This window comes from Rhopalosiphum maidis, chromosome 1 (assembly GCF_003676215.2).
Source record: "Rhopalosiphum maidis isolate BTI-1 chromosome 1, ASM367621v3, whole genome shotgun sequence".
In the NCBI taxonomy this organism is placed as follows: Eukaryota; Metazoa; Arthropoda; class Insecta; order Hemiptera; family Aphididae; genus Rhopalosiphum; species Rhopalosiphum maidis.
In genome coordinates, this window is record NC_040877.1 from 80,128,300 (window position 1) to 80,151,418 (window position 23,119).

Here is a 23,119-nt window from a genome sequence, read left to right on the forward strand (position 1 = left end):
GAAATGTGTAATAATAACACTTAGTTAATCGTTATTACCACTAAGTTATTGAATGTGTTACAAAATTCCTCGTAAGTTATTTTTACTAGAGTTTAAAAATAAAGTCTATAGTTAAGCTTTATACATTTTTTAAAAACATTTTAGTTCAAAGTAAGATGTAAGTTCCAGTTTTATCAACATTGGGTTATCGTGTCATGTTTCCATAAGCAGAAATTTGGTGAAATTACTGGGGGGGGGGACTGAGCAATATATGCCATTACACCTATATAATGCTAAGACCTGTACTTTAAACTTCTGGGGGGGCTTAGTCCCCTCATGTTACATGTCTGCAGTATACAATACGCAAGGAAATAAACAAATGTTGATAACGTAGTATAACTAGTACGTACCAATATTGTAAGCTTAGATCATATACTATACTATTGTATAGACATACAGTAGATTTTCGTTATATCGAATCTCAAGGAGAACAATAAAATATATCGAAAAATTTAAGACATTGAGTTTTTATTAAATTTAAACATAAAAAAAAAAATCTGTTACTAATATTTGTTTTTCATTACTTCTACACCTTCCACGAAGTATCCCAAATAAGATAATGCAGACAAATCGCCATCTTTCATACCTGTAGTATAGTCTCAACAAAATGTATTTATGTTTTTAAAGCGTGTTTAACTTGTTGAATTGTAATTACAGTGACTCCTTTAGTAACCTTATATAAGAGATTACCAACTAATTTCTATGGAAGTCCGTTTTAAACTTACCATACTAGTCGCGGTTCCTAACAGTTTTAATAATTTACACACGTTAATAATTACATTTTTTTTTTAATTAGTATTTATGCATTTGTTCAATACAGATTAATTTAATTTTTTTGTCGTAATATTAATTTTATATGACACACTTATAATTTTTATTTATTTATATTACAAAAAATTTAAAATTTACTCCTATAAATGGTCCGTAAAAAAAGTGTTCGCAGTCCGCCAGTTGGTGATTCCTACTTTATACCCTTATGGCTTCTATATATATATAAGGTCTATGCTTATTAGTTCTTTCTCATTTTATGGTTGGAATTCACTCTTGTTGGAATTTTCGATGGTTTCTGATAAAATTTCGTTACTTGTTCGTGTTCTTACCCTAATGAAAATAATATTTGTGTACCCGAAATAACGAAAAACAATTAATTTTATATCGAATTATTTAGAGTAAAATGACAGAATGTGGTAAAACATTATTGAGACATTGAGTGTTATAATAGTTTCAAGGGGATTCCATAGTGTAGTTGTGTAATTCAAGATAACGAAAAATTCGAGATAACGACGTTCGACACAATAGTAATCTACTGTACACGTAATATATGATTGAAGCCAAACCTACAATTTGAATATATCAAAGTGTAATCTACACCAGTGGTTCTAAAACTAGCTAATACTTAAATTAGACGGAGGACCCTTTTTTTTCTGCGCACGTATAATTTAAATGTTGTTTGAAAAAAATATTCTTTACTAAGTATATCGTCCAGTCGAACTTAACTGTGGACTCTCAAATATCAACTGGCAGACTACCGGGGGTTCGCAGAAGCGCGAACCATCTAATGAGACCTATTGCTATACATAACACGCTGTAGTATGAACTATATGAATAAATATAAACCCTCTACTGGCTATCTACTTCCGCATACGAAATTATGAATAACAATATACATTTTATTAAGAATCATTGAATGGCACAATTTATTTTATTACATAGATATTTTTTATTTACTTTGGTTTTACCTGCTTAATACATCATATTTATATTTAAAGAAAATATATAATAGCCAATAGGTAAATATAGACTATAGACACATTAAATAATTCTTAATGACGACTGACCTTATTTAAATTTTAAAGGTGGTTCAACTGGTTCAAGCATCGTCTATAGTCAATTCCTACAAAGGAATACGAGAGACTTATAGACTAATAAATACATATAATTTAAATAGCCATAGAATAATAAATTTGGTTATTACTCGACCTAGGTATAAATACCTATAAGTGTTCTCTATTGGTAAAACCAAATCAATTTGCATGAAGACAACCACAAAACATTTTTTTTTTTAATTACCTAATTAATTAAAACACGTCAGCGTTATAAACACTTCAATTAAACAATAATTTTTATAATAATTGGAATTGTGTTTAAGATTCATCACCATGAAAAATATTTGTAGGTAAATGATTATTGTGATAAATGTGGTTTGTATAAGTTACTAAAACAAAATTATTAACCTAGCAACATAAATATTAATGTAAGATTATAATGTAATTATTAATTGATACCTAAAAGACAATAATTATAATATTGATATAAAAAAATTCATAATAATAATATTATAAAACCGGTGAACTAGTCCTTGTGTCCAATTTTACATCATGAATCCTTCGATTATACATTCACAACCGTTTACTATTTGCAGATAATATGACAACATGGTACGAACGTACGATACTGTTTTGAGTTTTCCCAGTCATTCGGTTTACACCGGACACGCCAGACAGATTAGTTTCAAGAAACTATCGTAAGTCTCCGTAGAAACGTTAAAATGACTTCCTCTCACTTTGCGTTATTTACAATTGTATTAATCATTTTTGTTAACGCCAAAGACACGATTGCTCGGTCGAAACCATACTCTAAGCCCAAGTCATCGATCGGTAAGTTTTATTATTTAAAAAAAATTATACGTAGGTACCTATTATTAATATTACAGATGATTTCCTCGTTCAAATTAAAATTTCTATAATAGTTTTATGATTATGGGATAATACTGATTGTTCAACCATATTTGTGGACCAATAAACTAAGTAACACCTCAGCTCTTTTTTAACTTTAATATTATCTGTAGGCAGTCCATACAAGTGTGTTATTTTAAATATATATTATAATTTGCGATTATCCATTCATATTACATATTATTTTAAAAACATATATGTGTATGAAACGTAGATAATATGTATCTATAGCTATGTAGATTCTCCATTTTGATATTAATACAATAACAATTACATACCATAACATTTAATTAAACGGTTAAAAATAAGTTTAATACATATATGTGTATTGTGTATATTATTACAGTAGGTAATTTCACACCTATACTATATAATATTATGTACACGCAGGAATTCTAATTCTGATTTTATCACAGATATACAATAAATCTACACTTATATTTATTTACTTACGTGTTTGTTTTTATTCTGGGTAGGTATTATAAATTACATTTTCTTCAATATTCTTGAATTTGTTGATTTTTCTAAAATATACTATACATTATTTTACAATATATTGCTCAACACATTTCTCTAAGGTTTTACATAAAAACTCCTACGTCGTTATATTCAAGGAAGAACAAACTTAATCATTTTTTAAACGTCGACTTTTATAATATTTTGTTCAAAATTAAAAATTTAGTTCAAGAAACATAAATCTTGTTTTTCAATTCTTAAAGGAATTTTTAGTGCATACACTTATTATAATTTTAAACACAAATATTTAATGTTTTTTAGTGTGTGTAATGTTTTATTTTATCGTTTAATGGCGTTATCTATATTTTACTAGATATATTTGGCTATTTGAGTCTCGAAAATTATCATATTCATGTCGAATTCTAGTCATATTTAAGTTCAATATATTATATTGTACACATTTCACATTAATAAATCATTCAAAAATAAAAAGGACAGTAATATAGATTATTATTTTGTTATAAATTAAATTAAACATTTATTTTTTGAAATTATGAATATTGTGTGCGGTGTATTTATATATGCCTATTATATTTATTATTTACAAAAATGAATAAACTATCGTAGTTTAATGTTACATTTGCATTTATATTATATATATATATATGATAAGCCCACTTAGTTTTCATATATTGATAAGTTCTATATGACATGATATAATATGGTATTTTATATCTAATCATTCTTTGTCCGCGTTTTTAGTTAAATCATAAGCTATTTATAGTTATCAATTATAACTTAAAAGTATTACATTACAATTTTTAAGTAATTTATGTATGTTCACATATTTACTAAGAGGAGTACGTCGTACACGGCACGTGTGTTGTCTCCGTCTTATTAACGAATAATATACCAAAATTCACGTTCAACAGTCCCAATCTCCCAATGTTGTGTGGTTAGTTTAATTAATGAGGAAAATTGACCTATTATTATATACTTAAAGGTAAGAACATCATATGTGCTTTCTCGTGAGTACCTATCTGACGGTATTTAAATTGTTAAGTGAAATATGAGTATGAAAGTATGTAAATTATAAAAATAAAAAAAATATAAGAAAATAAAATATATAATTAAGAAAATAAAAATAATATTTTCACATTTAAGTTTGATAATCAATGCACTTTATGTTATTAAACCATATGACACAAAATTGGAATTGCTTAACACAAAATTGCTGTTTCACATTCATAAGATGGAGACAAATAGACAATATGTTATTATACCCTGTTCGGGTATTGTGTCCTCTTATAATATTAACACGTTAATTAAACTTAATAATTTTATCATTAATATAAAATGGTAATTTTAATTTTTACTCATCTAAATACGTTTTAGATATTTATTATTTGTTTCTTTAAAATTTTTATAAATTAATTCCTAAAAACAATAATAAATAATATTATTCACTTAAATCAAATTTTCAAAATTATAACAAATATAGATAAATATAAAATAGTATAAGATTGAATGTCCCAGTATATTAGTGTAAACTTTTAAAACATTTATATAGAGAAATCTAAAAAAAATCATTTTAATTTAAAAAAATAAAAATTGTTAGTAATTATAGTACAACTATTAATATTACTGCAAATTTAAATAATTAGCTATACAATATATTAAATAGTATACACTGCAGTTCTTTGAACTCAAAACATACCTATAGTGATCAGTGGGTTCCCCTTAATTCCGTTTCCCGTGTGATTATCACATTTTGACGGCAGCGAGGTCGTCAGAATCAAAGTCTACCAATCATTTACATTTCTTGACACGGTCCTGTAATATCGCCTATGATTTTGCACCCATGACTGCATTAGGGGTCAATCGTTACATATCGATTGGCATAAGATTACGACATAGCCATAGCCCATAGGTGGGTAACTACCCACATCGGCATTGATGGGCGTTTCGCATCAATTGGTTCTATTTGATTTTCCAGATGATTATTTAGCGGACAAGGGACGACCTCTACAGCAGACACGAGAATATGGTAAGTACAAATACTCCGAAAGTCCACTTTATAACTATCAAAAAGTTTGCTGGTCCTGGTCGTGATTACCTTACAATATTATGTCAGTAACTATAAACGTGTAAACTAAAAATATTTTTATAAATTAGTATCTATATATTTCTACTGCAGGGGCGTTATTCAATAAGTTATACTTTTACAATTGTGTCACGCTATTTTCTTGTAAGTACATATTATTATAATACATGCCAAATATAATGTTACGTTTATTAACACATCAATCATACAACCGTCTATTGATGATCATCATTTCAAACACATACGTGATGGACATATATAATGTTTATGCAGTAAAATGTGTGTCTATAATAAAATTGAAAACAAGCATTGGCCTGAACGCCTAATCATCTGGATTATAAAGGCTCATATAAATATAAAAAATATTATTTATTATTAATTACATATGTTATATTATATTGTGTTTATTGTTTAAATTTATTTTATACATTTCATTTAAGAATAACATAACTCACACACTTCTTACAGCCATCCCTGTGCAACTTAAATTTAAAGAGAATTGATGATACATCATATTATTGCACGTACATTTTTAGTTTTAATTTTTAAAGTTGTTTTATAAAATTTGCATTTTCAAAAATTGGAACAATGCTCCTGCAAGATAACTATAGAAGTACTTACTAATATCAAAGGGTTTTACTGTTTATTTATATCTATTTGGGTTCACATAACATCACGTAATACATACATAATATAAGAATACAATATGTAGTATGGTACACATATTAAGTTTAACTGTAGTAGTTATTGGCTATTATAGTATAAAATTTAATATCTTATATCACTTACATTCATTATTTCTTTATTCGTTATATTTCTTCAATGCTTAATAATTATTTTACTCAACTCATAATATATCTATAACCTATATAGATGCAAACTTTTGGATGAACCGGGGCATGTCCGACCTCGGGCGTCGGCTCAAAGACCTGGAGAACCCGATCGTCGGTCGGGCTAAGAACATAGTGTTCTTCTTAGGCGACGGCATGTCTATAGCAACGGTGACTGCGGCCAGAGTGCACATGGAACAGTTATCCGGCAGCGCGTTCCCTGATGGAAATGCTTCACTGACATTCGAAAACTTCCCGTACACCGGATTGGTCAGGGTACGGTATATTATACATTATATTATGTACTATTTGTATTGTGTATTATTATTCGTTCGTTTACGCTCGAACCCTCGAGGAATTTAACAAACTTCCATTACAAATGTTACTATATTTGTTAAATAGTCCTGTTACACTCTGTATAGTCATAACAAAAATTTCGAGGACATGAGTCATAGGCAATACGGACAATATTATAATTTGATACGCGTATAATAAGCGGGAGAAGAATTTTTTTTTGGACACGATCAAATCTAAAACTGCAGGTCTTTGACTTAAATTACCTAAGAATATTCGGATACCAAACCATATTCCGCCATAATGCTATATTCTAGATTCTATAGCAGGGTTGGCCAAACCGCGGCTCGTGTCATAGACTTTTGCGGCTCGCATCTTATCGTAACATTTTTACAAAAAAAAAATTTTAATATGAATTTATGTATATTTATATATGACATTCTTTTTTTTTTTACATTTTGGCTCTTTTATGTTTATTAATATGTTTGGTGGCTCGCGAGTCTCTTCTCGCTGGCCACCCCTGCTCTATAGTGTCGATAGCTAAAGCAAAGTAAAAATAATAAGACCCTGCAAACGTTTTACATCTATATTATATCGAATATACTACGGTTATCTTATTTATGAGATACCTAGTCGAAATTCAACAAATAAGTATACATAGCGTATTAATAATTAATACCTACAATAGGATGCAAAAATGATTAAATTCACATTTCACTTGTACAATATAGATTATGTAGTTACTAGTTATATCACATCGTGTTGTACGTCATATACCTATACTTTATCTGAGTATTTTTAATATAATAATATTTGCATGTGAACATTTATGTTTTTCCATACATACGTGTGTGTGTGTGTGTGTGTGTATATATATATAGACGTATTGTGTTGACAAACAAGTAGCCGATTCAGCTTGCTCGTCGACTGCTTACATGACCGGCGTCAAGGCGAATTCGGGCACGGTAGGCGTATCGGGCGCCGTCAGAGAAAACGATTGCAAAGCGTCTTTAGAATCCAAGAACCAAGTCGACTCGATATTGCGGTGGGCTCAGATGGCTGGCAAGTCTACTGGGATTGTCACTACTACGAGGTGAGTAAATCAGTTATATGTTCTGAGTAAGTACGCGTGCTATCGTGTACATGCGTACGTAGGCACATTATAAATATTATTTAGGTATCCAGTATATGCAGTATCAAGTATACATACATATAATTGGATTCTCTGAAAAGGATCGAAAAAATTATAGATTATAAAAGTATAACTATAAAGTATAATGACACATCAAATTAATTTAACTTTCCTGAAAATATTTACTCTGGGCTTGACTTTTTAGAGTTTTATAAAATATTTGTGATGTAAAAAAAGTTAGTAGGTATTTTTTAATGTCTTACATACATTTAATAGCGTATATTGACGTAAAAATACTTAGGCATTGGCTCATGAACTACAAGTATATAGTTATAGAATTACAACTGAAATTTATACTATTATAAGGCTATACATAGATATGATTTGGGTGCAGAATATAGTATACGCGATTGCCAATAAATCATGATGGTAAAATGTATAATGGACAAATTTACATAAATCAATTAATATTTTTTTTAATTTTAACTGTACAGTTCGTAGTTCGTAGAAAATGTATTTTTGTGGTTATAAAATAATACTTGAGTTTATGAAGTCATGACAAACACTTTCGACGCAAACATAAATACATTTTAATTTGATTATTTATTGATAATTTTTTATAATGTATTATCCATTTTCCTTATTTGATTAAATTTCTTTTTGATAATACAACATCCAGACCGGTTTCAAGATGACTAAATTTTAAAATAAAGGTGGGATAAATATTTTTTGATTATAGAACCAGATACAAGACCACCCACCACGAAAAAAGTACAATTATTACTATAATTATATAACTTAATCTACTCTTATAACCGTTATTCTAAGCAATATAAGGTTATTAGGTATACGTATTATTCTATTACCTTTATTATATTATATTAGTGGTCCATTAATGAGGTAATATATAAACTCTTTATTATTGACCCATTCAAGATACATCTATACATAAGTTTATTATTTAATAATACTTCAACAATGAAATATAATAATGAATGGGTTGATGGGTATTATAATAGTATACACGCGAAACACACGCCCTACGACTCCCCACATGTACTATATACTTACACTTACTATAATTATTACCAGAAGCTGTCTGGTCTTGCAATTTCTAGATTTTGTTTAATTAGCTCACTTTTGTTAAATCTGAGAAGCGATAAAATAAATTTAAGCCTGAAATAAATCTACATTGTACATTATATTGATATTTGGTTTATTATACCTACTAAAAATATCAAAACATTTTGTTAGATAATATATACTTAATAACAGGAAATTATAAATATAATTATGGCCGTTTCTATGTTATTCATTAAAAACCAAAGACTTTATCAGTAGTCTGACGAGTAATGTAATTGAAACAATGTAGACAATATAGTATATATAATACTATAATAGTATAAATATCTGCTCTTGCCACAAAAACAATATATATATAATGATTCATTAAACATGGCCAGTGGTCACTGGTCACCACATTTTTTCTTTTAGTAATTAATTTATTCTAATTCTAATTTTTTAAATCTTAAAGTTCCTAATATATTTTATAAGGATTACTTTCTAATATGTACTTATATTTTGCAAGTATATAATTTACAAGTGTTCTGTGTGCCTACTTTACTTATTTTCAAATTAGAATCTCCCTATATTTTCTATATATTATAATGAAATAATTTTTTTTTAAATCTTTATATTTCTAAATCTTAATTTAAATTTTTAGATCTAACCTTTAGTCCTTACCTAGAAATACTTAAAATTTCCAAAAATTTAAATTTAAATACATCAATTATTAAAAGAAAAATGAGGATGAACATTCTTGTGGTGAATCACTTATATAATATATATATATATACATACATACGTTATTGGTGGTTGACCTACATATTAATATAATAATGGAATTAAGACTTGTATTTAAAACGTTAAAACATACAATTATACGGTTTTCATTTTTTTGATTTTTTCAACACAGATGGGTGATAGAGATTTATTTATAATTACTCCATTACTCTGGTTTACTACCCTTCATTCACGATATATCTTGTTTTGTCGTCTATAGAGTAACCCATGCGTCGCCGGCTGGTGGTTACGCTCATTCAGCGAACAGAGGTTGGGAAAGCAGTGCACCAGACGATTGTTTGGATATTGCTCAACAGTTGATGACTCAAACTCCCGGAATTGAGTTAGATGTACAAAAGCAAAACGATTTTTAATCGTAATAGGATTTTCCAATATTTTCAGTTATAATAATGTATGATACAATTTTCAGGTAATCTTGGGTGGAGGTCGACAAGAATTCCTGCCGAAAAATATGAACGGTAATCGAGAGGATGGCCGAAACCTGATCGCCGAGTGGAAAGTGAATATGATGAAGAACCACCGAATGTACGAATATGTGAAAAATAAAACGGAACTGTCGGATTTGAATCTAAAAGACGTGGATAAACTGTTGGGTGACTAATAACTATATAGTACATGCATATATATATTGTACGTTAATTTTTATAATTTAACAACGACACATTTATCATTTATAAAAACATCGTTTATTTTATTATAAAAATTAAAGTTAGTAGTATACAATTTTAAAGTTAACTATTACATACCTTTATTTTTTTTTTTCAAAACAACCAATTTAATAAGCTTAAAAACACTCATTAATGTGGACGCTATATACATATCGATATGCATATTATATCATTTGTAGTACACTGTTACCAATACAACATGAATTATTGAAATTGAATTATAATAATTTAAGGTCTGTTCTCCATGAGCCATATGTCTTACACGGGCACCAAAGAAGTGGAAAGAGACGAGCCATCACTTAGTGAAATGACTATGGCAGCAATCGAGGTATTGCGGAAGAACGAAAACGGATACGTACTATTCGTAGAGGGCGGCAGAATCGATCACGCACATCATCAAAATTTGGTAAGCGCGTTCGGAATTTTACGCGGTTACAGACGTACAGTTTTTGATACATTATTTGTCCAAAATACACCTATTTACGCTTAATCTCTGCCTTATGCCCTTATCTTAATATAAATGACTAAAATTATATTACCCAACTCTGTCTTGGTTAAAATTAATCCAACAATGGTTTTGCGTTGTATAATACAAATAATACAATATCTGTGGACAGGCATGCGCACAACGCAGAAGAGATTTTTCGGGTATGCATGTAGTGTGTTATGTTATGTAGCTTGTTTTCTTTACTCGTCTCTTAAGTTAGGTATAGACGTATAGTTTATAAACCTTGTAATAAATAGAAATCATTTAAGAAACATACCTATACTGTCGTATAGGTTTATTCTGCGTAAAAAGCTTGCGCTCACCTATGCCTGTGAAAACCTGGTCAAGATCGATTCGTCCATTTCGAATGCTTTCCCAAACAATAAAACAAAAGCTAGACATCAAATGTGTTTGTATGCCTGTTTTTATACAATATTAATTATTATTAAATTTAATCGTGTTCGTTTGTGAAGTACAGCATATACAATTTTAATATTTTGCGTTTGTAAAACGCAGAATAAAATAAAATAACTAATAATAAAAATAAGATCAAAAATAATCACAGGACTCAATTTTTAAAACTATTCATTGAACAACTTTTTTTTATATTGTTAATAAAATATAAGTAAATAAAAAATTGTAAGCGTGCCTATACCTTTAAACAGACAATATTTAATTTTTCGTAACAAAAACAATGTTTTTTTAAATAAATTCCTGCCATCTACATTTCTATTTTCATCTTCTTTTATACCTGCATCTGCATATAAAAATATGATAATTCTTCTGTACGTGTGTATGTCACAATGAAGTCATTCTAAACCAATTTTGATGACATTTTTTGTTTATTTAAGTGAGTTCCTGGATGGTTTAGATTTACAATTAAACCAAGTTCCGGTAAGTGACGCTGCAATTGGGTTTTAGGAAATTTTGTAATAGATATGTCTTAACTCTTAAATAACACAATGTGTGGATTTTAAATGCTAATGATCTTAGGAACCACTTATAGTTTAGCAATGCCGGTGTACTGCCTCCTTGTGTGATTAATTTTAAGTGGGGTGCTAAGGGAGGTGATATTACTATGACTCATTTTTATTGTTCATAACTTATTGCAATGAAATATATTGATAACTGGGAACAATCAAAAATAATTTAAGATATTAGATAATGTACTATTAGTAACATACAGAACTATGTATACATACTATAAGAATTTAATAGGTTTATAAAAATAAAAATTATCTGTAGATTTTTGATTTTTACCTAAATTAAACTATAATTTTTTTAAATTTATTGGGAAGGTGGGGTGAGTTTTTGGAAACTATAAAAGGGTATTGAGTAAAAAAAGGTCATGAGGTCCTTTTAAATGAAAGAGCATACTATGGAGTAGATTTTAACCATGGTTTTATCGACCAATCTTCCTTTCACGGAATATCAAGCGATGAAATATAAATATACCATGGCGCCCATTTATCCAAAAAATTAAAATTTTAATTTAATGTAAAAATGTTTATTTTATTCTTATCGAAGTCGAGCAATTGTAACTGCTATTGTTACATGCTCCCATGTAAGCTCAGAAAACAATTTATACATATATGTCCTTGATCATATAAACAAATAATTTAGTTTAACAAGAAATATTAGAAAATCAATGAAATTTTAAAGAATATTTAAAAAAATATATTAGTCTGGCATCCGAGTGAAAAATAAATTTTAAAAAATACTGCTTTTAAATGGTCAAACATTTTGCATAGGGAAGAGAAAGTTATGTAAAGTCGGAAATATCATCTATATACTTAATCAGAAAAACAAAAATATTATTTATCCACAATCCACACGTGTTACGCTAAATGTTAGCATTAGGCAACCAAATTTAATACAGATGCATTTTGTACCGGCTACAAAGCATACAAAACAGTTAGTGTATAAATATAATTTTTTTTTTTTAAAAAAAATAAAATCATATTCAAGTATGATTATTAATTACAATTAACTTATTTTCCGCAATAACCAATGGCAACCCTATACCTACTGAATAATGTTTTTTTTCAAACAATATTCATAATAAGTTATAACTTATAAGTGTTATTAAAAGAACAAAATTCATGAATGAGCTAACATTTAGGGGTTGAATCTCGGGATGAAAAGTTATCTATAACCTTCGAAAGATTACCTATAAGGAATACAGATAAAATACAATCAAAATTAGAGGTGTAGTGCGTTTGGGCGAGTGAGATTATAAAACATTGTAATGTGTTTGGGCGATCTTTTTTTTTTTAATATACTTAGATGCTGTATTTTATCAATCAATTTTCCCTCTCATTTTGACAGACTTGGGACTGTGTGCGTATGTGTGTAATTAAAAATTGAAATGATTTAGATGATTATAAATTAAGTTAAAATATTATGAATATAAAAAAAAAAATATGTTTTTTACATTTTTTTCCTGGAAATTTTACGTACGCCCATACATTGTAAATACTCTAAAATCTTAATTTCACCTAACATTTACTTATACCAGCTTATTTTTAAATATTCTTGTTTTTTAATATGACTGTCGAATATTGTAAATATTTTTATTTATAGTATTTCATTTTGTGTTTGTTTTTACTTGAATTTTTTGTAACAAATGCCTATGTCCCTATAAATTTTATATAATAATTTTTATCTTTTATATTGTCTCGCTCGAACACATTATAAGAAACTCGCCCAAATACATTACTTTTATTATGCGGGTAAAAATGTAATTCGTACAACGCAGACCACCCCAAAATTAGACCAGTAGATTTTAAGATTACCCAGCGTCCCTGCACAAAATAATGTATATCATTAGGTACATTTTTATATAATAAAACACATTAACACATGTTACATTATACAGAGTAGATTTATTTGTAAATAATATATATCGCGTTGAACTTTTCATTATTTTTAGTATCTGTAAATTTGTGTTTTCTAAGACTGCTAAAAGAAAAAAAGAATATTATCTTATTAGTTTGAAGCAATAATACAACCAGAGCCGTGCCGTGGAAGGGGCCTAGGGGGCATGGTTTAAAGGGCGCTAAAATAATTAAAATGCATAATGATAAATAAAATAGGGGGCGAATATTTTTAATTTTGCCCTGGGCGCCAAATCCTAACAGCACGGCTCTGAATACAACACACTATCTATAAACGGTCTACCTACTATTAGGCACATATGGCGTTAAGTGAGACGATTGCTTTTTCTCGGGCTGTTGATGTAGCCAACACCGTTACCGATCCAGAAGACACCTTGGTAGTGGTTACATCGGACCATTCTCACACAATGACCATAAACGGATATCCATCTAGGGTTGACAAGATCGTCGAGCGTGTGGAACGTGGCGGCGAAAGTTATTCAATTTTAAGTTACGCCAACGGGCCGTCTGCCAAATTCCACAAGTACCAGAAACAGCCATCCAAATACGGTAAATAAAGTTAATTTGGGTGCACCCCGCGCCCGCAGCCGATATAATATATACAATATATATGCCCCGCCCACTTTATCTATTACGAATAACATACATAATGTTTTTCTTTTGTCACTCGGCAAATTCGAACTTTGTAGGTGATAAATTCGATCTATACCCGTCGTTGGTACCCATGTCCCTGGAAACACACGGTGGTGAAGACGTGGTTGTGTGGGCTCGAGGACCGTGGGCTCATCTATTCGTCGGGAGCTTCGAACAGAACGTACTGCCTCTGATCATGTCGTACGCGTCGTGCATAGGTCCCAGCAAAGGAAAGTGCTCAGATAGATAATAACGTATAATACCTAGCTATTAATTATGTTGAGTGATATTCTGTATTTTACAATTTTTACAACATTGATTTTACCGTTGCCTGTTACTGTGATGTTTTGTTAATTTGTGTACATAATATTTGTGCTCATTTTAAGATGACCATTGTCATTAAAATATTACTTTATGACTTGACGTAATATATTATTTTTAATAGTATTGATTGATCATGCTGTCATTGATCATTGATACACTAAAAAAATAGATAGGTACCTACTTATAAAATATAACTATTATTATTAATAATAATACAGTATTACAGTTTAGAAAAAGTGGCCTAAGTTACACATTTATAAGTATTAAGGTGTATTTAAATTAAAACTATAATGAATCAACTGATGAAAAAAATAATTTTTAGGTATTTTTTTTAGTGCATTAAAATCCATACTATAATAATTTGGTATACATTATGTATTGGCAGGTTATTAGTTAGTAATTGGTTTATTCTAATAATTGAGGCCCAGTGAGATACTAATTTTTAATTTTGTTTTAAGATATTGATAAGTTAAATTAATCAATTTAAATATGATTTTCAGATAAATTTATAATTGATCTATAAAATAATGATGAAATTATTTGAGATTAACTTATAAATTATTCATAAAATACAAAAATAATAATTCTTCTTTAAGCACCATCAATAAAATTCAACATTTTACTGTAATTTTGTCAAATATAATCATTTTAAAATATAAACAAAGATTGGAAATTCTTTAGCTGACTATGTAATTTTGGTAACCATATAACTATATGTCATTAAAAGTATAATACTTCACTCATGGACGCCGCGAGGGGATGCACTTCCACCCCCCTGGCTTTACAAAAAATTAAATTAAATTAAAAAAAATTGAATGGTATTGAAACTATTTTATTTTGTATAATTATCTACATTATTTCTATTAATTATTATTATACTTATTTTACATAATTGTCTATATATATTATTTATATTATGTATTATAATACTTATTTTTTAAATAATAATTGTAAACACCTAGGATTTTTCCAAATTCTTCAATTGAATTTTCAGTGAATTTTGTATCCTCTTCTAGTCTCTTTTTATGTACACTCATCATACACAATCAGGGCAATCGGTCATCACTAGGGCTCGAGACTTAAAGCATTTGTTTATTTTTACCAATTGACTAGCAGAGAGGTATGGAAGTGTATGTTATGTTAAAACACGTGCACCATGCACCCCCCTGATAAAATTCCTGGCGGCGCCTATGACTTCACTGTATTAATAACAATTTATGTTTAAAAATATGTCAGTTATTCATTATTTATTATTCAATAATATATAAATTACCTAAGAAATTATTACAAAATATATAGACCACTTTTTTTTATAAATAATGAATTTTAATATAAATTTATATAAATTTGAATTAAATATCACTTTCATTTAATAATAAAAATTTTACATTACAATAATTAAGTGTTTTAATTTTACTACTGATGGAAAAAAAGTCATAGATAGGATGAAAACCCATAAATAATGTATTATATTTATAACTATACTATATTAGTAAAGATTAATAAATTATTCGGAAACATCACTTGAATACTTTTTAAACCATAGTGCCGTATTTATTGAACTATCCATGTCTGCGGAAACAGTACTTAATGGATGGCAATCATTGTACATCAAAACTCTGCAATAAAAAAAAAACAATGAAAAACGATGAAAAACTAGAGTTAAAACAATTTTAACTATACAGTAAAGTAGGTACTAGAATAAAATAGTTACCTAGCTGTAACACCGTGCTTCTTAAGAAGATGGTAATAAGCCAGACCTTGAGACGGGGGAACACGTAAGTCTTTTTCACCAAGCAATAAAAGTGTAGGAGCTTGAACTTTATGAACATTTTTGCATGGCGAACAATCTGCTAATTTCATCAAAATTTCTTTGGAATTTGCCAAGCTATCTACTTCAGAGTAATTATTACCACCTTCTGTAATATTCCTGCAAATAAATAATATAAACAATTAGTTTTTTTTTTTTTAATTTTAAGTTTGTAGCAGACAAATTCATGCAAATACCAGAAACCAGTTGATAAAAATTATTCTTACCAATCTGGTAAATCAGAAGTACCAAAAAGTGATAGTAAATCAATACAAGGATTTCTAGTAGATACAGCTTTAAATATATTCTAAAATAAAACAAACATAATATGCCAATATAAATATAACATACCAGTCAGGAATATCTGTTGTCCCAAACATAGTTATAAGATCAGTAACGGGGTTCAAAGCACACACTGCTTTAAACGCAGACTGAAATTATAATATTTAAATATAAAATTATTATTTAACGAGGCTTTCTGTGCACAAGAAACATAAAATTAAATATTAATTGTTTCACTAGTATACAATTAACTAATTAATATCTCAGCAGAAATAAATACTCACTGGATATTGTCCACTTAAATGTGTTACCAAAAAACCACCATGTGAACCACCATACAACAGTAACTTTCTATTTGACCACGAAGGATTAGATTGCACGGCATTATAAACATCTTTAACATCAGCATCACCTATATTACCAAGTAATGATTCAACATAATCTTTACCGAGCCCTATTGATCCTCTGTAATTGATAAATAACACAGCAAAACCTAATAATAACATTTCAACAATGAATAATAATTAATAACTACAACCAAAAAAACTATTATAAATTGTAATCAAAATATTATTAAAACTTGCTATTACCTATTTGAATGAAGAATGCAGCATCAGCAATAAATGAGTCTAAAGACGCTGAATGAGGACCACCATGAGGCCATATAATCAAAGGACAATTACTGTCTTTTGGTCCATAGAAAATTGTTGTAGGTTTATCTATAAATTAAATTAAATATTTATTTCAGATCTCTATGATTGATTTAGTTATTTAAACCTTACTGTATAGAGTATAACCATGCTCAACAACAAAGTTGTCACTATTAGGAAGACTATGAGATGGCGAAATTTCATGAATAGAAATATTGGAAAAATTATACCCTTCAAACATAGAAGTTATTTTGATAGCAAATAATTGTCCAGGTTTATTTAGCGATGATTTATAACAAATTAAAACATCATTGAAAACATCTAATACACTAACAGATTCATGAAATGGTTTTGTAATTGGAAGATAATGAATATCTTTTGATTCTGGAAAATTATTAAAACTTTATATTATTATATTTTTATAATTTATAATATTAATAAATTTAATATTAATAATATGTAAGTGAAACAATTACCAGTATCAATAGCAAATGTATGTATCGAACCACCTTGAGGAGTGCTTAGTACAATAATTTTGTCATCATTCAGCCAACTTCTACTTGGTATTGTTTGATTATACAGGCCATAGAATGGTAATTGTTCATTGTCGACTTGAAGTATTTTATTATCAAAATCAACAACCGTAGTAATCTAAATTTATAATAAATAATTGTATAAATTCATAATATTAAAAGCAATTTTCAAAGAATTGGAAAATAAAATGTAAATAAAATTACCTCTTTTGTAGACCAATTACAACACATTAATTTAAAACATGAATGATGTGGTCCATCTGCTAAGCGTTCTAACCATACCAGCTTTGTGCCACTCTTATTGAATATGGGACTTTTCACAGACAATTGTTTTGAATCGGAACTCAGTATAGCTAAAATATTAAATAATGTAAAATAACAAGTAATAATTATAATAACTTTGAAAAAGCCTAAACAGAAGATTTAAAAAAGTTAACTAATGTGAAAAAATAAATGTATACTGTCATATCAACTACTACTTATATTAAAAATTTTCAATTGTTTAAAATTTATAAATATCTAGTTATATGACAGTAACATATGTCAACCATTGATATATTTACATAAGATGAGTTATCCTCCAAATTATTTAAAATAAGATTTTTCGGTCATAAAATGTAATTAAAAAGATAAATAATATAAACTTACTATATTCGCCACTTAACGTGAGAGAAAATACATGACTAGGACGATTTGTACAGTAAATTAGACCCAATTTACGAGGTGTGATTGTATAACCAATTGCCACAACTCCATTTCCATCAGGTATCCATGTTGCAGTTGCAGGATTAACATTATTTGGAATATTTTGTAGAACATCTATGCTATCTGTTTTTATATCACACACAACCAAAACTGGAGTAATCTTTCCAACCAACTGTTCACCCCAATCTTGGCTCCAATCATATTCTTTACCCTACAGATCATTAAAATTAGGTATTAATATCTTACAGTTGTAAAATTATCATTAAGTATACCGGCACAGTGTCATTATTAACACCATCTTTATCAGCTGATGCTTTTGATTTTTGTTTATAAAACGGTTCAGATTTTGGGACCTTTTTTTCAGCAATATAAACAATTTTTGTTTCATCAGGAGACCACTCTAAAGTTCCAAATTCAGCTATAAAATAATAATCAGAATGTATAAAGAACATTAAATTTAATTTATAACAATAAATTACCATCAGCATAAATTTTTCCATGCACATCTAAAGCACTCAAGTCATAATTTTTTACCAGAGAACAATCAGTCCATACTTCTAAGTACTGTTTGATTTCTTTTCCAGATTCCACTTCTCTGACGACACAAAAATGCTTATTTGATTTTGAGTAGGCGCTTATCAACCTAAATGCATATAATTTGTATTTATTATTAATTTAATAGTTTTTCATGTACTTAAATATATCGTCACTATGATTTATATGTAATTTATACTCGTTTGTTATATCAGTTGGTGGTGATACTGAAGTATAAGTCTTATAATTTGAAAAAATTGTTTGACGGAACCTAGTTTTGGCTTGCCTTTCCAAAACCCTTTGAATCCAAACAGATTGAACACTAACAGAAGTTTTTGAGCAATCAAGTATTCTAGCAGATGTTAATGCTGGGTATTGAGTAGCTATACGATACGCTGCTACAATTTTATCTAGCTATAACATTATAAAATTAACAATGCTATTGATAGCACACATTGATGTATACATTGGCTTTCTATAATATTTTAAATTCTTACTTGAGACATTTTTAAAAATAGTACTTAAATATATATTTATATTTATTCGTAATAATTGAATATTCCACTAAATAATAAACAAATCCGAATAAACTGCTAACTATGCACGACCTTGTCAGCCTTTGACGAATAGTGTAAACTTACAAAAATCGAATACAAAGTTTAGAGCATAAACAACCGTCAATCGTGGTTTAAAGTTAAGCTTTTTAGAATAAATACCTAAGTACAGTTTGATTTGAAGGTTTGAACCATTGTTATAATTTTTAGATAAGATAATAACAGAACGATAAGAGTTGCAGCAAATAAAGGTACACGTTTAATCTCTTTTGTTTGTATACACGTCCTTTGGCCAAACAAACACCTCCACCGGCCCCAACTTAATATAAACCCAATAATATTTCAACATTATGCGCCAACATTAGCATTCAACATATTATGTTGTTTTTTTTATAAAGATGGCATGAAATCGCCTAATGGTAAGCGGAGTCGTCAGCCGTTCGTTTGACCAGAACTATATAATCATAGAGTAGATTAAATTTAATCTATTCTATACTTATTATACATATCTGTAATTCTATATTCTGTGTCATAATAATAAAATGACTGTTTTATGTTCTCAATACGATTTAAAATATTATTATTACTATTTACAAGTACAGAATGGTCAGAATGATTCACTAAACTGTATGCTTTTTGCTTTTACAGTCCTTTAATATTCAATTTGTTCAAATTCTAATTCATAGAATATTAAATATACTAAATATTTACCATATTTTTAAATTATTAAGATTTCTCGTACTACTAAACGAGTAATGACTGTCGTAATGTCGTTTGGCGAAACAGACTCTTGTTATTAAAATTTGATATTTGAACCCCCTTTTTTATTGTATTATTGGTTAAAATATTATTGAAAATTTGATGCACCTCATTTAAAATTCGAACGAGAGTATGCATATATCACTTATTTAAATGTGTATACTAAGAATACTACAATTAATAGTCGTACTTAAAAATGGCTTTACAAAAATATAAAATAGATATGATATTAAATTATATAAATTTATATTGGATCTTTATATTTTTTAAAAATTATAAATGTTAATATATTAATACATTCACATTTAAAAAAATCACCTTATTCCCCATAACTTCCAAACCCGTGATAAATTGATAATAGTCCTATTATTCTAGGTAGGTAGGTACCTACCTATACAAAGTGAAATAACTCAAAAATTTCTCATCCAAATTTTGATTTTGATACATCAACATATTCTGAAAATTAATCAACTAAATAATTTAGTAATTTACAGTAGAAAATGAGTTGTAATTTTAAAAACAGAATCTTGTATCATATAAAGAACACTCCTAGTAGTGCATAAAAAAACTCAATAGATAATTACAAAATATTATAGCCTTTAGAGTTTAGATATACTTTACAATTCTAAAAATCAAATGTTGAATAATTGCATTACTGAAAAACAAAAATAAGTAGGTAAGCATGGTTAGTGAATCATTCTGTACAATTAAAATAATTATTAAGATGGTGCAACAATTAAATCACAACAATTCATGACGTATACAATAATTTAATAATACGCAATAAACTAATAATCGATTATCGAATACAAAATTCATAATTTTTATTTTTTATAGACGCATTATTGCTTTTAGGATTATGTAATATGTGAATTATGAAGATAATATATACCAGTAGACCACCTGGTCTTGTATTTCCTAGTTTGTAGTTTTCTTAACATGTTTTTCTTTAATAAATATGCAACAAGATCACCTTCCATCAACGGGAATGATGAACGAAGAAGATAATCATTTTTTTAGATGTTAAAAATAAAAATACTCAAAAATTTTAAAAATAATCAGGAAAAAAATATTTGTTTATTTTATTAATTTTTTTTTTTTAATAAATAACAGACTTAAATTTTATTTACCAAACATTCATATTAGTAGGCATTTAAAAAACATAATATAATTTTTAGAATATTTATAGATTATTATTTATTATCGTTTATATTATTTATACCTACTTAAAATTTTCCAATATTTTTCGATATAATATGTATAGTATTTTTATTTGTGAGTAAAAATCTTGAAAAATTAAAACAAGGTTTCTTGTAGGTTTTTCTAACCGCAAATAAAAATAAATAAAATACATATTATGAAGTTTGAAGTATTTATAAGATTCTAATAGCGATGAGTGGTTTTTTTTTGTGAAAAAGGATTTGAACTTTAACTATGAGGCTAATGATTTCTGATAAAAAGTTGGATCTAGTTTGTATATAGGTACTTTTGTGAGATCAAAATCAAAAGTTACCAATACTTTTTTAAAAGTAATTGGGAAAAACATACAGAAAATTAATAAAAACATGAATTTTTCATAAACCTAGTTTTTGATAAAATTTATTTTGTAGTCACATTGTCACAATGGTATTTTCAAAATATTTAGATTAATTTTTAGTTGTTGCCTATTAATTCATATACTTAAAAGACAGTAAAATTAATATATGAATATATGATATTAATAAAATATTATACTATTGCAAGGGCGGATCCAGGGGGGGCGGGGCACTGGGTGCAAGTGCCACCCCCGTTAGAAAAAAATAATACATATTAACAAACATACATTTTTATCATATTGTTTTTTCTTGTGGGGGGGGCTATATCTATATTATATAATTTTTCTTATTAAGTGCCCCGACCGTAAATACATGTTGGATCCGCCCTTGTACTATTGTAGTATTGTAAATAGTATTATAAATATTATATTTTTCGCAAAAATTAATTCAGTCTGTCATAATATAAGTGTTTTACAGACTTACAGTAATAATATTAGCTGTTAGACCGTCTCCAGTCAGAGTCGTTTTTCGTAATCAATTATTATTTGTCATTGAATTCAAATTTAACACATAGGTACCTATATTATACAATGGCTTAATCAATGACAAGAAAGGTACTTACACTCAACACTTGTATTATACAGCAGTGCAATTAGTTACTTGCCCAGTGTTTTGTTTGATTTTTTTCAAACTTCATTATGAATATTGGTATGCGCTTTTGGTAACTACCTAGTAGATTAAACCAAAACAATTAAAACATATTTTTCAAAACTGATATCAATAATATACCTACATTTATAATTTATGTACCTAATTATGTGTTATAACATTCAGCATTTCAGCCCATTTAGATAATTATAAAGTTATATAAATAACCTAAAGTAATCGGAATATAGAGTTTAAATTAAGACTAAACGTAACTTAGAACCTGTGGCATTTTAAATAGTGCGGATTAGGTGGTGATTGATACTCGATAGTTCCCCTGAATGTAAATGTATATGATACTCAATAAGTAATCAATACTAATCTAAAATACGAGTACAATTAGGTGTATCATATTATTATGCGTTAATTATATAAATTTATGTTAGCTACCCCCACCATTTTTGCGTTTATACTTTATATTAGTGGGCGAGTCCTTGGTACATTTTTCTTTGACTCCGAAAATTTTTAATTCATCACGCCATTGTTTAAAACGGTAATGGGAATACAAATCCTCGGGAAAAAAATTCCCTGAAAAATAATCCCCGAAATAAACTATCACGTTTATTAACATTTTAACGATATAGTGCTGT

General features: G+C 28.1%; 2 protein-coding genes across 4 annotated transcripts; one reads left to right on the plus strand and one right to left on the minus strand.

Annotated features, from left to right (window-relative positions):
* Positions 1–2,540: 2,540 nt before the first annotated feature.
* Positions 2,541–14,538, plus strand: LOC113555554 (membrane-bound alkaline phosphatase-like). Its single transcript, XM_026959977.2, has 9 exons — positions 2,541–2,696; positions 5,227–5,277; positions 6,208–6,440; positions 7,340–7,551; positions 9,653–9,782; positions 9,863–10,046; positions 10,355–10,527; positions 13,799–14,054; positions 14,195–14,538. The coding sequence occupies exons 1-9, from the start codon at positions 2,588–2,590 to the stop codon at positions 14,386–14,388; spliced, it is 1,542 nt and encodes a 513-aa protein (XP_026815778.1). The 5' UTR covers positions 2,541–2,587; the 3' UTR covers positions 14,389–14,538.
* A 1,232-nt stretch (positions 14,539–15,770) lies between these two features.
* LOC113555547 (acylamino-acid-releasing enzyme-like) lies at positions 15,771–20,634 on the minus strand. 3 transcript variants are annotated; one of them, XM_026959963.1, is made up of 13 exons: positions 20,608–20,634; positions 19,176–19,390; positions 18,922–19,085; positions 18,715–18,860; positions 18,386–18,653; positions 17,942–18,090; positions 17,681–17,855; positions 17,337–17,588; positions 17,145–17,273; positions 16,839–17,047; positions 16,500–16,579; positions 16,177–16,392; positions 15,771–16,081 (listed from the first exon to the last, which is right to left on the minus strand). In XM_026959963.1, the coding sequence occupies exons 1-13, from the start codon at positions 20,617–20,619 to the stop codon at positions 15,970–15,972; spliced, it is 2,127 nt and encodes a 708-aa protein (XP_026815764.1). In that variant the 5' UTR covers positions 20,620–20,634; the 3' UTR covers positions 15,771–15,969. The 3 variants fall into 3 exon arrangements, with proteins under 3 accessions (XP_026815764.1, XP_026815763.1, XP_026815765.1); XM_026959962.1 differs by lacking the exon at positions 16,500–16,579 and adding an exon at positions 16,624–16,703 and having other exon boundaries at positions 15,774–16,081; XM_026959964.2 differs by lacking the exons at positions 16,500–16,579; positions 20,608–20,634 and adding exons at positions 16,624–16,703; positions 19,474–19,735 and having other exon boundaries at positions 15,774–16,081.
* Between the last annotated feature and the right edge of the window lie 2,485 nt (positions 20,635–23,119).

Excerpts from the sequence above, each read along its gene's own strand:
- LOC113555554 (XM_026959977.2), top strand. The coding sequence starts at position 2,588 with ATGACTTCCTCTCACTTTGCGTTATTTACAATTGTATTAATCATTTTT. Across the intron at positions 7,552-9,652 it reads GGGATTGTCACTACTACGAG|AGTAACCCATGCGTCGCCGG; the intron begins GTGAGTAAATCA and ends TGTCGTCTATAG. Across the intron at positions 10,047-10,354 it reads AGACGTGGATAAACTGTTGG|GTCTGTTCTCCATGAGCCAT; the intron begins GTGACTAATAAC and ends TAATAATTTAAG.
- LOC113555547 (XM_026959963.1), bottom strand. Across the intron at positions 18,861-18,921 it reads TGGAAAAATTTATGCTGATG|CTGAATTTGGAACTTTAGAG; the intron begins GTAATTTATTGT and ends ATTATTTTATAG. Across the intron at positions 18,654-18,714 it reads TTAATAATGACACTGTGCCG|GGTAAAGAATATGATTGGAG; the intron begins GTATACTTAATG and ends AATGATCTGTAG.